This window comes from Carettochelys insculpta, chromosome 9 (assembly GCF_033958435.1).
Source record: "Carettochelys insculpta isolate YL-2023 chromosome 9, ASM3395843v1, whole genome shotgun sequence".
Taxonomy (NCBI): Eukaryota; Metazoa; Chordata; order Testudines; family Carettochelyidae; genus Carettochelys; species Carettochelys insculpta.
This window is the reverse complement of record NC_134145.1, coordinates 36,952,145-36,966,914: the sequence shown is the minus strand read 5'-3', so window position 1 is coordinate 36,966,914 and position 14,770 is coordinate 36,952,145. Positions and strand designations below refer to the sequence as shown.

The following is a 14,770-nucleotide window of genomic DNA, read 5'->3' as shown; positions in this document are numbered from 1 at the left end:
AAGATTACTGTTTCAAAACAAGTAATGCTTGGAACAGACAAAGGGCAAATCCTAAACTTGAAGTTGCTTTGGTAACTCACTTGGGAAGTGAAAAGAATTTCATCCTGAAAGTGTTCCCATCTGATATGTGTGAGGTAGATCCAGTAAAATGACTTGCACTAACAGCTAGCACTTGTTACAGTGGGGACTCTTTTCATCCCCCCTTTCAAGCATAAGGTGGGCTGAGCATAAAGAAGTTAAAATGGTTTGTCTGTGGTTACTCAGCAGGCTAGTTGTAGGATAGGAATAGTGTGCAGATCTGCACTTCAGTTCTGTATGCCCTATATTGCTCATGAAATTGATACTATGTTGTCTCTGAATAGACCTGTGTCCACATTATAGAATTGCACCAGCAGAACTGACACTAATTGGCTTCCTTGTTGGCAGCCTGAGCAGACAGCCTGAGCGAGCACTGAACCTAACTTCCCTTTTCGTTTCTAGAGGTGATTCCTTTAGCACCAGGTTGAGGCATACTGCTGAATCTGTGTGGAAAGCTGGCACTGCTGCTGTTTTTGGTGTGCTTGTTCAATGGGTAAATAGCACACTTTGGCTATGTCTACACGTGCAGGCTACATCGAAATAGCTTATTTCGATGTAGGGACATCGAAATAGTCTATTTTGATGAATAGCGTCTACATGTCCTCCAGGACTGGCAACGTCGACATTCAACTTCGACGTTGGGCAGCACCACATCGAAATAGGCACTGTGAGGGAACGTCTACATGCCAAAGTAGCACACATTGAAATAAGGGTGCCAGGAACAGCTGCAGACAGGGTCACAGGGCAGACTCAACAGCAAGCCGCTCCCTTAAAGGGCCCCTCCCTGACACAGTTGCACTAAACAACACAAGATCCACAGAGCTGACAACTGGTTGCAGACCCTGTGCATGCAGCATGGATCCCCAGCTGCAGCAGCAGCAGCCAGAAGCCCTGGGCTAAGGGCTGCTGCCCACAGTGACCATAGAGCCCCACAGGGGCTGGAGAGAGAGCGTCTCTCAACCCCTCAGCTGATGGCCGCCATGGTGGACCCCGCTATTTCGATGTTGCGGGAGGCGGATCGTCTACACGTGCCCTACTTCGATGTTCAACTTCGAAGTAGGGCGCTATTCCCATCCCCTCATGGGGTTAGCGACTTCGAAGTCTCGCCGCCTAACGTCGATTTCAACTTCGAAGTAGCGCCCAACACGTGTAGCCGTGACGGGCGCTATTTCGAAGTTGGCACCACTATTTCGAAGTAGCGTGCACGTGTAGACACGGCCTTTGTTCTTTAGCTTTGTCACTTTGATGCCTTTATATTGACTACTGTGGTCACTTAAAAATGTTAACTCTACAAAAGTTTATATACTCAGTGCATATTGTTTCATTATTTGGCATTCCGATACATACAGCATATCTCACAGTACTCATAATAGTCTATATAATAATAGAATATAATGACTACATATCAAATCAGTAAGTAATGTTCCTCAATTTCAATTTAATAAAAATCATAACACTATAACACAGCAAACAATCAACATGACTGAAATTGCATAATGGAGATTTCTAAGGAGGATGCCAAAGAAACTTAATGTGAAAATGTTTTAACTATTTAATATTTAATTGTGTCTTAAAAGAAAATATTATAAAAATTGTATCAGCCAATGATAAAAATGATTGTTGAAAAGGAACGGTTAATATGATAAACTAAAGATTTTAATTATCTATATGCACAAATTTTAATTATGAGGCTTCAAAGATTTATGAACCCTGATTATCTTTCTTAGATTAAGTTATATTTGATTATTGTAATTTTTTCCTTTGTACAAAAATTAAAATCAAGTTAAGTGTCCTGGGCACAACAAATCCCCACAAAATATGGAGAAACACAGCAAAATGTGACCCAAAACCAAAATTCAAAAGTAATGACAGTTATCTTGTGTTTGAATTCTGGAGATAAATACCCAAATATTTGGCTGTGGGTGGTCTTTTTAGAGACACAAGGAAACAATTTCATTAGCCAGTATTGAATATTGAACTTAATGTGCTGGATTCTCATTTACATTGAAGATCTGTTACACTGCTCTGGCAGAATAAAGGAGCCATAAAGTGGGTGTAAATTACATTTCTAATCAGTTTAATTAACACCCACTTCCAGGCCCTTTTACATTGCCAGAGCAGTGAAAAACATAAATGGGAATCAGACCCAATATCTCACTTACCTGTCACCACAGACAAAACAGCTTAAGGAAGTCCTTTGACAAATGCCTCACTTAATTAACCAATGTTTTCCAGATTGCCCAAGACTAGAGCTTCCAACTGATCAAGTAATTTAGGAACAAACTCCTTGAAAATATACACATGGCTTTGTGCAGTCATGGCATGGCCTGTGGAGTAGTTTCTAGACAATGCAATATGTAGAAGAAAGGCCCAACTATGTCTATCAAAATTGTAGCCCTACTGGAACTCAAGGTTCCTCACTGCATCTTCTGGTGGAACCCCTGAACATTATGCCCTGCTCTTTAATGTGCCTCTTGCTCAGTTAGAACCTTTCAGGTCATGAATTACATTTTTTCTGGGGGGGAGGGCAGGGGTTAACCCACTGTTTTGCTACCCAATCAAATCTAGCAATTTCTCTGTATGTTCACTACTTGAGCCTCACATCGTGTGGTATATTGTTCCATTTGAAGATGCACATTGCATGTATATTAATCACATGAAGACTGAAAATAAAATACTCCATCTCTGCACTGTGATGGGGTACTTGTCAATGAGCTTTTTGCTTCCCACTGGCTCTACAGCTTCTGACTCATTTGAGATGGTTAACATCCTGTTTGGGAAAGGGGCTCCCTGGCACAGACCAGGGCAGTGACAGACCAGCTCTGAACAAAATTTTCATCAAAAGTTACTGGAGAATGAGATGTGGAAAAGGTGGCTGGAGTGTTTGGAAAATGAGAACTTTTTTCTTTCAGTTTGTAACTTGGAGAGGGCTGGAATGGAATTCACTCCCCTCTGCATTTGTCAGCACAAGTCCTCCATGCCACTTAATTAGTGCATGTGTCTGCTGCCAGTCTGTTGTATAGTTACCAGAGGGGTAGCTGAGTTAGTCTGTATCTTCAAAAACAACAAGAAGTCCTGTGGCACCTAATAGACTAACAGATATTTTGGAGCATAAGCTTTCGTGGGCAAAGACCCACTTCATCAGATGCATGAGTGCAGAGTTCCAGAGGAGGGTTTAAAGAGGGAGTCTCAGTCAAGGGGAGGGCCAGAGTTGACAAGCTCTGTTCAGTCAGGGAGGATGTGGCCCATTGTCAGTAGCTAATGTGGAGGTATGAATATCAAGAGTGAAGAAACTGCTTTTGTAATGGGCCAATCACTCTCCGTCTCTGTTCAATCCTTGGTTGATGTTGTCAAATTTGCAAATGAATTGCAGCTCTGCAGTTTCTCTTTGGAGTTTGTTTATGAAGTGTTTTTTTTTTTGTAGGACTTGTACTTTTAAATCTGTTACTGAGTGTCCAGGGAGATTGAAGTGTTCTCCTACAAGTTTTTGTGTGTTACCGTTCCTGATGTCTGATTTATGTCGATTTATTCTTTTACGTAGAGACTGTCCAGTTTGGCCAATGTAAATTGCAGTGGGGCATTGCTGACACATAATGGCATATATTTTATTAGTAGCTGTGCAGGTGAAAGAGCCCCTGAAGGTACGGTTGATGTTAGGTGCTGTGATGATATCGCTGGAGGTGATATGTGGGCAGAGTTGGCACCGAGGTTTGTTGCAGAGATTGATTCCTAGTTTAGAGTTACTGTGGTGTGGTCTGTAGTTGCTGGTGAGAATTTAAGGTTAGCAGGCTGCTTCCCAAGGTCTGTGAGAGTGAAGGATTGTTGTCCAGGATGGGTTGTAGATCACTAATGATGTGCTGGAGAGGTTTTAGCTGGGGGGTGTATGTGATGGCCAGTAGTGTTCTTTTGTTTTCCTTGTTGGGCCTGTTTTGTAGCAGGTGGCTGCTGGGTACATGTCTGGCTCTGCTAATCTGTTTCTTCACTTCCTTCGGTGGGTATTGTAGTTTCAGCAAAACTTGGTAAAGGTCTTGTTGTATAGTTGTGACTTTCCTCTTCCCATGATCAGTGGTGGTTTTAGGAAAGCCTCTGGTACACACTTTTCCTTGGTGCTTTTTGATAGTTGTTATTTATTAGGGGTAAATGGAGAGAGAACTTGGGGCTGCAGTTACATAGTATATGTTCACCAGCTGCCTAATTGAATTGGGAATGGAAAGAACACTTCCTGGAGAGTAATACTCACAGCACTATGTTTAAAATCAACTGTAAATCCACTACAGAACCCTACAAAAACAACTGAACATTTACATTAAAAATAGCACATTCTGCTAATAAAAAAGTAATAAATGAAATATTCTTAGCCTGCCATACAATGGCTGTGTCTAGACTAGCCCCCAGCTTTGACAGGGGCAAGGTAATTAGGGTGTTGGGAGATTAAAAAATTTGGAGGAGTAAAGGGACTTCGGAGTAGTGCAGGCACTTTAAAGTACCTGCGGCTGACCCGCAGCTACACACAAGCTGGCACTTCGAAGCACGGGGGAGAATTTGCCTAATGAAGTGCTGCATATACACCATAGCACTTCATTAGTAATCTCCCAACATCCTCATTACAGTGCCCCCTTCAAAGTTGGGGGCTAGTCTAGACGCAGCCCATGAGATAGATTCTGAATTTGTCTTTGCTGCCTTTTAGACAATGCTTGGTAACAAACATACATGACACATTTGTGTCTTTCAGTTTTATCAAAGGTACAGTGTTTTTGTACTAGTCACCTAAAGGGAGCAAAATTTTGGATCTCCTTTCTTGAACGTCCGCTTCTCCCTTTTGTGACATTATTGTTGATTTTGTTTTCTTTATGCAGAACTATTATGGAGCTGCCAAAATGATTCTTTCTGACAACCCACTGGGCCTGACATGTGGAATGGTATGTCCGACCTCAGACCTTTGTGTAGGTGGATGCAATTTATATGCTACGGAGGAGGGACCAATTAATATTGGTGGATTGCAGCAGTTTGCTACTGAGGTATGTAAGACATACAGATGGCTGGTATTATTACATATAAACCTAAGAATTTTTAAATGATTAAATTTCTTGTTAAATTAAACCTGTTGGTGTATTCTCTATTGTAAAAGTAAAAATGTGATGGATTAAAATGATTGCTACTTCCTCTGAAGCACATTCAGGAATTTGGCTGTTAAAAATAGCTTTATATAATAAAAGCATTTCATAATAATATATAGAGAACTAGTTGTAATCAAAAAGGCAAGTTAAAATTAGAGCTTATCTATACAGCAGGTTACTACATGATGAACCAGGGTGTGCACCAGTCTGCCACCTTGTAACATCACGTGTGGAGACAACTAGAGAACCCTGAAAGTTCTGGAGTGTCGTTTGATTCACTATACTACCACACAGTGGGAATTTTTAAGAGAGAGGAAACTAGATTTACCTAATTTTCATTATTAAAATTATTTAAGATGCCATTAGATGATCGGTTAAGACATTTTTATTTAAATATGTTTAAGCTCCATACCCTATATGTATATTTTATTTATTTACTTACTTAGTAAGAGTACGTCTTCATGACAGGGAAGATCGACCCTGTTACAGTTACTCTTCTGGAGTTCATTTTAGCTTGCCCAGTGGGACCTGCTAAATCAAACTTATAGGGCACCCCAGTGATCATGGTACTCCTGTCCCCCCGTTAGGAGTAAGGGAAGTTGACGGGTGCACAGGCTCCCATCGACCTCCCTTAGTGGAGATGCCCATCTCTTCTGATGATCATTTATGCAAGACCTGTATACTTGGGCTCTGCAAAAAAAAGAGAGGGTGTCATACCAAATGAACATGTGCTGATGTAATCTTTATACATGATTAATTCCACGGTTACAGAATCAGTCATGATCTTTTATATATGATGACCCATTTAATGGACCATATTTATAAACAGGGTGAAATTTTGGTCCCCTCTGCAAAGCTGAGGAAAAGACAATAAACAGTTTAGAGGAGAGAATATTCCCCGTTCCTAGGAGCTTCTGTTTGTATATCTCATAGTAGTACAGTTCATGGGCTTCATGTTCTCTTTGCACTGTTTATGGCCACAGAATCTATTTGCAAAGGTCATTAGCCTACTCCCCGAACTGCCTTCAGATCTCCTTTCATGCACCTGCTAAGACATGTATGGAATGCCTCTGTGACCTTTCTGTGGTCAGTTTTCAACCTCCTTTCCCCTCTGCTCCCAAAGGAACAGAGACACTTTTATTCAGTTAAGGTTTGAGCCTACTGGAGTTGTGTCAGGAGGACTAAGACCAGGATGCTCGTCTATGGGACTATCTGATTGACAGTGAACTGGTGGTTTTTTGTCTTACCTTTAAGTTGAATAACTAGATCATCCTATCCCATACATATATAAGTACAACATTTGCTACAAGACATAAGGCTTGCGTAAAAGAAATAGATTAAACACTTGTCAAGTATATGATAAATATAATAGTGAACATATTACTGTTTAGAAACCAAACGCAAGTATATCTGTTAAAACTTGATTTGTCTTCCCTTTAGTCTTAATACCATGATTAATAGGAGGGAATTATGGCTTGATAGATTTTGCTAAATATCTGCCATTCTTCTTCAAAAATCTTTAGAAATCTATTTAAAAGAGCTCAGTGCTGGCACGATGATTGATGCTGAAACTGCAGGACAGAATGAATAGCTCAGAATGGCTTTCACCACAGTGTTTTAAGTTTGTTTAAAGTGATGTATTAGTTTCTAAAGTCCTAACACAATAAAGTGATGAAGCTGTGCAATTCTGTGTGGAAATTTTAAAATTTGCTGAAATTAACTTTTTATATTACCTTTTCTACATACCATTTCTTAATTCATAGTAATTAGAAAATATCTTTATTGTTGATACTTACAACTTAATAAAATTTTAGATTTATTTCAGTTTGTTGGTTTTGATGACGTTGTATATACGATAGTAATCATAACTAGCTGTAGTATGCAATCATATTTGTAGTAAATATTGAGGTTAGCAGTGAGGGTTTAATTTCTACCAGGTAAGACAGAAGACCTCTTTGTGTTTGAGTGTAGGAATCTTGGAATTTTATTCAACAGAAAGAAATACCAATACTAACAATTCTGTGTAATGGAAATTGTAATACAAACAAACAAAAAAAATCAATACATGCAACACTACAATTACTGAAGGATTCTTAAGTTATTTTCACTAGCTCAAATGAGCCCTGATTCTACAAACATTTAAGTGTGCTCAGAAATTTATTTACATGAATGCTTGGCAAATTGTTTAATTTATACATGCAACTTCTGCTGGTATTAATGTGAGCTGACCCTTAGTGGTGCTGCTCATGCACCGTGTAAAAGTTTTTTTCTATTCCCTGTGTGTCTTATTTACGAAGAACTACACAAAGGTTAAAACTGTTACAACACATGTTTTGCATGGAATTAATGTGAGGATAAGATAGGTAGTTCATAACATTATTAAAAGTAATAAAAAGTCACACTATTCAGTAACCTGAGATGAAGATCAATTTGCAATATAGCAGGAATGCAAATTTAAATGGGAAATAGCTATGGTGTATGTCCCTTTTGTGTTTCTGCACAGTGACTAACTTGTTCATACAGCAGATAAAATTTATTAAATTTACTAAATTTATTGTCATATATTTGTCTTGCATATTTTAAAATACAAAATAGGATGCCTCCACTATTACACTTGCCTTATGCTGCTCAATGTCTTTGTAACCCTTTGCCTCATTTTAAAAGATGATATAATCAAATCAAAAAGATTTAACTTTTTAAATAAAAAGAATCTAGATCCTTATAGTTAAATGTAAAAATGAATACTTTATGTTATATACTCTGTGATACAGAATATGTATGTTGTGTGTGCAGTTACCAAGGTAACAATTGCAGCTAGAGAACAGTGTGGAGTAAAACTCACTGTGATAAATGACGGGAGTGTCAAGAGCTCAGCTTAGACCTTTTGCTGCACAGGTCAAAATTATATTAATGTCTCTCTCTTCCTTCATCCCACTCCCACCCCCGCTTACCCAGTTGCTTTTAAAATTATGAAATATTTCATTTTCTTGGAATACTGGTTATATGGAACTCTGCACTGCAGAATATACTGACAGTAAATACAGGTGGAGTTGTAGGAATATGAAACTCATAGAAAGGACTAAACTTTGCCTTTTTTCCTCAATGTTGAAGTGTATGCTATAGGTTTGGAGAAAAAGGGAGGTGTTGTTTGCTGTTTGTCACTGTATTAGTAAAAAGTCTAACAAATAATATATTTCTGGTTTCATAGTGGGTTTTAAAATTACTTTTTCACTGTTTCCAAGAAGAAGAATTCTGAATGGAAAATCAAAAGTTAAATAAAAAGTGGATTATTTCTATATTTAAATATGTTGTACCCTGATGCTCTTCTTACCCCATGGAGGCTTTGCCCCTCTTTAAGAATGTGTTCTGCTTTGTGTTACAACAGGAAGCAATTGGGAGGGAAAGGAGATTTAATAGAACATTTTCCCCAAAGGCTAGTTATTTGCAGGTACTTGCTATTTGATAGTGGCTTCTCAGACTTTAAGTGTTCTCAGGGAAACTAGATTACCATTCTGATACTTATGTCACCTCCTGAGGTTACCCCTCAAAAAGAGAATTGAGCATTATTATTATTATTATTATTATTATTATTATTTACTTATCTTGATGAAACCGCTTGTCTTTAGGATGGTGGTAAAGATTGCTTCCATTCTTAATATGAAATCAGGTTGAAGGCTAAAAAGACTGGGTACAATATAGACTTGTGCCGTGTGTTTGAAGGCAAAAAAAAAAAAAACTGAGTAAAATATAGACTCGTGCAGCGTGTTTGAAGTGATAGGCATGACTTAGTGCCCCAGCACTGAATGCAGATATAGAGACTTCAGGTTTCTCAATTCAGCACTGGCATAGACGTCCTCTGAGTTCTTGGAGAAATCACTTCAACACTCTGGCTGAAATTCTGACTCCAAAGACTTTTGATAATGACTTCAGCAGGGCTAGGATTAAACCCTCTACAGTTAACATGCTTGTAAAACAGGTGTAAGAGTATTCACTTAACTGTTTGACAGAGCTGGGCAGTATTCCCTCAAATTGTTTCTATCTATGTTCAGAAGAAAATTTATTTGCACTGAGGTATGTGCAGATGTGCACCCCCAATAAAAACACAAGCTGCCATCTGTGGAAGGTTGTGGGTGCTCTGCTAATCATCAGGACAGCATATGAATCCCTCCTGGGTGGCTGCCCACACACTCAGCTTACAGGGAACACCGGAGCTGAGGATTGTTAAAGTTTGTAATGTGCTTTGAGGATAAGCAGCACGTGTGGGCTACATATTATTTAGGCTCACAGAATTTGAATATCTTTTGTGAGAGGACTTGGGACTCAATTTTGTCAGCATTTCCTGATGTTCATAAATGTGTGCAAGACCCGTGATTTAATTTCTGTCGATGGGGGAAAAAATGGTCGGTCATAAGCACCTGCTCATAGATATGGTCTGTTGAAAGACCTTTATTTCCTGGACCACACATTGGTGGCAAATTAACTATTTGAGTAAGAATAACATTTTACAACGTCAGGAAGGGTAAGGATACCTGTACTTTGCTTAATATTTTTAATTAAAATTAATCCACATACCTATTTTTACTTTAATAATATGTTCATGTGCACCTTAATAATGTGCTGCCAGCACAGCATGCGTTCAGACAAACTCCTATGAAAATTTATTGGCATACGTGAAGATAGTACAATCAGCTTTTAAAATTTGCTGGCTTTATTGCATGAAAATATATTTGTTGTCAGTTGGTAAGGCAACTAAGAAAACAATATGAGCATAATTCACTTAAATAAAATGTGGTAAAATGTTTTAAGTTGTTAGCAGAAATCAGCTCTAATAGCTGTTCAGCATCACCTTATTCTTATTAAAGTGTTAAAAAAGCACAGTTATAAAAACCCTTTTAATCAAGGTATCTTCACTTGCTGTTAAGTATGGTATTACATTTTTGGCTCCAGAAATGCACATTACACAATGGTGAAGTTGAAGCTTAGGTTACTTACTAACAGCTGAAGCTTTTCAAGTACCCCTTTCCTTTTCACAGATATTTGGAGTCATTCCTTTTGTTGATGAACAGGTGGTCATGAAACTGAGTGGGCGGGGAGGTCATTAAAGAGGACTGTTAATCATCTCAGAAGGTGTACTTCTGTGTACGAGTACTGGGACTCTCACTGCTGAATCCAATCTTTTGTATATTACAGTTTATATCAGGGGTTAGCAAAGCCCTGGTCGTAGTTCAATATTGAGCTCCATTTTCCATTTTCTCCCCACTCTTCCATAACTTTCCCAGCCAAATTATTCATTTCAGCCCAAAAAATAAATTACAGAAAAATTGTCTAGCCATCTTTTAATTATGCATGTCTGAGGGAAAAGAAAATCTTCTATGCTTTCCACTAAGGTATGTGGTGTTCAGACAACACAGAAGTGGCTGAAATGAGAACTGTCAAATTTCTCTTATTTTGTACATTTCATTAAGACTTGGACCGTAAGGTTCACTAACCTGCTCTAAGGGCTTATAGTAGCTTTAGCTTTTGAAATCACACTGAGAGTTTAGTATGGTAGAAACAGTTTCTTCAGCTTCAAGAGATTCAATTAATGACACCATGGTATTCAGGAGGCCTTGTATAAGCAAAACAACTAGTTTCACATCAAGCTAGTTAACCCCAGGATGAGAGACTTACCAGCTTGGCTTGGTAAAGCCAATAGAATATATAAACTCTGAAAACTGAATGGTCTGATTTTTAATTTCCCGTGTCCCATACTAATATAGATTTCCTTGTTGAGGGATATTGCTGTTCTTAAGTTGGCTTAAGAAAGTTTACTAACTTTCAAATTCAAGTATCAGAGAGGTAGCTGTGTTAGTCTGTAGCTTTGAGAACAACAAGAAGTCTTGTGGCACCTTATAGACTAACAGATATTTTGGAGCATGAGCTTTCATGGGCAAAGACCCGCTTCATCTGATGCATGAGTAATACCCCTCTGAAACCACCCCCGCACTCATGCATCTGATCTGATGAAGTGGGTCTTTGCCCATGAAAGCTCATGCTCCAAAATATCTGTTAGTCTATAAGGTGCCACAAGATCTCTTGTTGTTTTCAAATTCAAGAAGATGAATTGTACGTATTTTTTTTTGTTTGTACTATGATAGAGTGTAAATGATTGTTAGAATGCATGTGTTCCATTTTTTTAAAACCTGGCTGGGTATTTTATTTATGTGCAATGCTGCAGAAGAGATGGTGATTTCAATGCACGAAGGTACCAGTGACATTAGGAGAGGTAGGACACAGATCCTGGAAGCCAAATTTAGGCTGTTAGGTGAGAAATTAAAGCCCAGGATCTTTATGGTAACGTTCCCTTAGGCAATGTCTACATTACATGGATTTCGGTAACACGGCTGTGTTGTCACAGCCACATTGCTAAAAGTCAGGCAGTGTAAACATTGTTTGCACCTTTGCAGACAAACAACTTCTACCCCATGAGCAGTATTTGCTTGGAGTGTTTTTGCTTGCAAAGCAGTGTCTGTGCTAGTACTTTCAGCCACAAATCTTTTGTTGTTCAGGTTGGGGGAGTTAAGCCCTGATCTGGTGGGCAGAGTGTTCTGAATCTTCACAGACAACACAGCCGCAATGATCTAAGTCAGCCATTCAGGGGAGCTTGTCCACAATGCTCTGTCAGGAGGCCATCTGTCTCTGGGACTTTTGCATTGAGCACAGGATTCATCTGGAAGCCTTCCCCCTCTGAGGAATGGGGAATCTTTTGCCTGAAAAAACTAAACACGCAATTTTCCTCTTACCAAATGTGGGCTCTCCATCTGCAGGTTGTTATCATGCTCTTATGGAAGTGAGGTGCTCCTCAGGTGTACCTCTTCACCACTGAACAGAAGTTGAAGTACCACAGCTTATGTTCCTGACAACGTGCATGCACATGGTCCCTGTAGGTCTCCTTTCTCATTCCATGGTGAAGCAGCCTGTGTTACACATTCCCCCTGATTCCCCTCATCATTCAGGTCCTATGAAGGTGTAGGACAGAGCCAAGGTCATTCTCATCTCACCCAGTTGGCCTTACCAATCTATTGAGCCTTGCAATGCTTCCTTCATGGCCCTTGGCTCCCTGCCTACATCTTTCAAGACCATGGCCACCTGCCTCACCCAGACCTGTTATTGCTCCACCCCATGGCATGATTGCTCCTTGTCTTGGTTGCTCCATGGCTGAAAGTGGAGGAACAGTCATGCTCGGTGGTGGTTCAGCAGGTTCCCTTGGGAAGATACAAGCTGTTGGCCGGGCAAACATAATGTGTATTGCCAAATGAACTAGGTTCTTGGAGTAGGCCATGCAGAGTGGTCTGTCCCCCATGAAGACTTCTGTTCAGACCATCTTCAATGATTTTCTCCATTTGAAGAAGGAGGGTCTGGCTCAGGTATCCATCAGAGTGCATGTGGCAGTGGTATGATGGCCACTTTCCATCCTCTGATACAAGGATAGTCTGTGTTTTCACATGACATGACTGTCGTTCCTGAGGGGTCTTGAGAGGCTTTTCCCACATGCCTGTCCTACTTTTCCCAATGGACTTTAATCTGATCCACTTCAAACTTACCAGACCACCTTTCAAACCTATAGCCACATGTTCCCTTTTGTACCTGTCTTAGAAAGTTGCCTTCCTGGTGGCAATTACATCAGTAAGGAGGATCTTTGAGCTGGAGAACCACCACTGGATGGGGGTGTGGAGAAGGGGAGGAAAGGGGGCAGTTGCCACTGGGCCCCTTGGAAGTCCTGCAGAGCACTGTGCTGCCACTCTGTGCATAGTGTTGGTGGGGGCCCGGGTCTCACTTCCCTCTGCCTTGCCCCTTCTGGGGGGGTGGGGAGCCAGGCCCACCTCTCACCTTGCCCACAGGCCCACAGCAGCTGTCAGCACCACTATCAAGCTGTGTGTCTTGACTTCAGAGCCCCCTTACACCATCTTCTTTAAAGACAAGGTCCAGCTGTGACCTCACCCCGCTTTCCTGCCAAATGTGGTCTCAGCCTTCCAGATGGATCGAGACAGTTTCCTCCCAGCCTGCTCCCAACATCTCGTGCAGCCAATCAGGTTAGGCACCTCATGTCCTGAATATTGGCAGGGCCCTTACTTTTTACAATGACAGAAAAAGACATTCCATAAGTCACCCCATCTCTTTGTTGCACATGCTGAGAGAACGAAGGGCTCCTTGATATCTGCACAGAAGATCTCCAGTGGGATACCCTCATACAATCAAAATTATTATCAGCCGGTAGGTGCCCACCTTCCTCCACTTGTCAGGGCACATTCAACCAGAGTGCAAGCCTCCTCTGCAGCCTTTCTTGCCAATGTTCCTATCTAAGAGGTTTGCAAGGCTATGTAAGGGACCTCGGTGGTATGGGTGTAGGAGAGAAAATGGTGAAAACGAGAAGAAAGAACAGGACAAATCTAGAAATTTCAGTCTGGATAGCACATGAGAGACATGGTTCAGAACCTTGGGCGTATACACAGAAGTACTTCATGAAGTGAACCTGGAGTTGAAGTATGTCCCTTTTGAAATATATGGTTACAGAGGCAGCACAGTGCAGTGGTTAGAATGATGGTCACCCGAATTCTTACGCTGGCCCTGCAACAGACTTGTATGTAAACTTGACCAGGTGGTATTTTTCATTTGGAGCAGTGGAAGATGAGAGTTTCCATAGGAACAGAAAATCAAGACCTATAGCAGAAAAAGGAAAAGTGTTTTAATTCTTCATTCATATACAAGCATGCATAAGGAGTGTGGAGACCAGGACCGCAGTTATTAGCGGTACAAGGGGAAGAGAAAATCCCTGACAGGTAAAAACCCCTCTAAGGGCTTGGCTTTTATGTCTCTAAGCCAAGGTAGTCCTAAACTCTCTTTATAATTTACCCATAGTCAGAGCGGAGGAAGAAGGGGAGATGGTATTCACATGTAATAGGATTTGCACAGTGGAATCCAGTGAAATTTAATCTCTTGAATTATAATGTAGTGAAACATCACTGTAAAATGAGTGAAAATCTTTTGAAATGTATTGCAGCTGTTTGCAGTTTTCACTCTTTGGGCCTCCATGGCCTTAACAATCAAACATCCCATTGAACTCCAGAATTCAAAATATAGCCAGTGCCACTGTGTAAAGTGTGTAAAGACAGTTTTAGATTATGTCCAAGAATACACAATTAGGGGTGAACATTGAGCCTTAACTTTTAGAATTTCTTGAAGCAGTGCTTAATTTCTCACCCTTAACATTACAATAACACTAGACTCCTCCCTGCCCATTTACAGTAACAATTGGCTAAACTCAGACGTGTGTAAGTCTATGCCAGTTAAGCTAGTGCTCTGATTTGCTGAACAATATTTAAAATGAAAGAAATATACTTGAATAATATTTGTATGTAAATACTGCATAATTTATACATTAAAATATGATAAGTATATAATTTATATTACTAGCAAGTGTTGGAGTTGAAAGATGTGTTAGCATCTGCTAACACAAGCATTCCTAGTACAAGTGTGTATGCCTTTAAAATATAAAAACTAATGGAAATATAATATCATGTAAGTTGCTTCTTCCT

General features: G+C 40.0%; 1 protein-coding gene across 5 annotated transcripts in view; it reads left to right on the top strand.

Moving 5' to 3' along the window:
- Window positions 1-14,770, top strand: part of DPYD (dihydropyrimidine dehydrogenase) — a 725,075-nt gene that overhangs the window by 260,459 nt on the left and 449,846 nt on the right. For all 5 annotated transcript variants that reach the window (XR_012646587.1, XM_075002998.1, XM_075002997.1 and 2 more), the window contains exon 5: window positions 4,935-5,096. Coding sequence is in view for 4 of the 5 variants with exons in the window: in XM_075002998.1 (XP_074859099.1) it covers window positions 4,935-5,096 (162 nt within the window). In the remaining variant the exon portion in view is untranslated. The remainder of the gene's footprint in view (window positions 1-4,934; window positions 5,097-14,770) is intronic.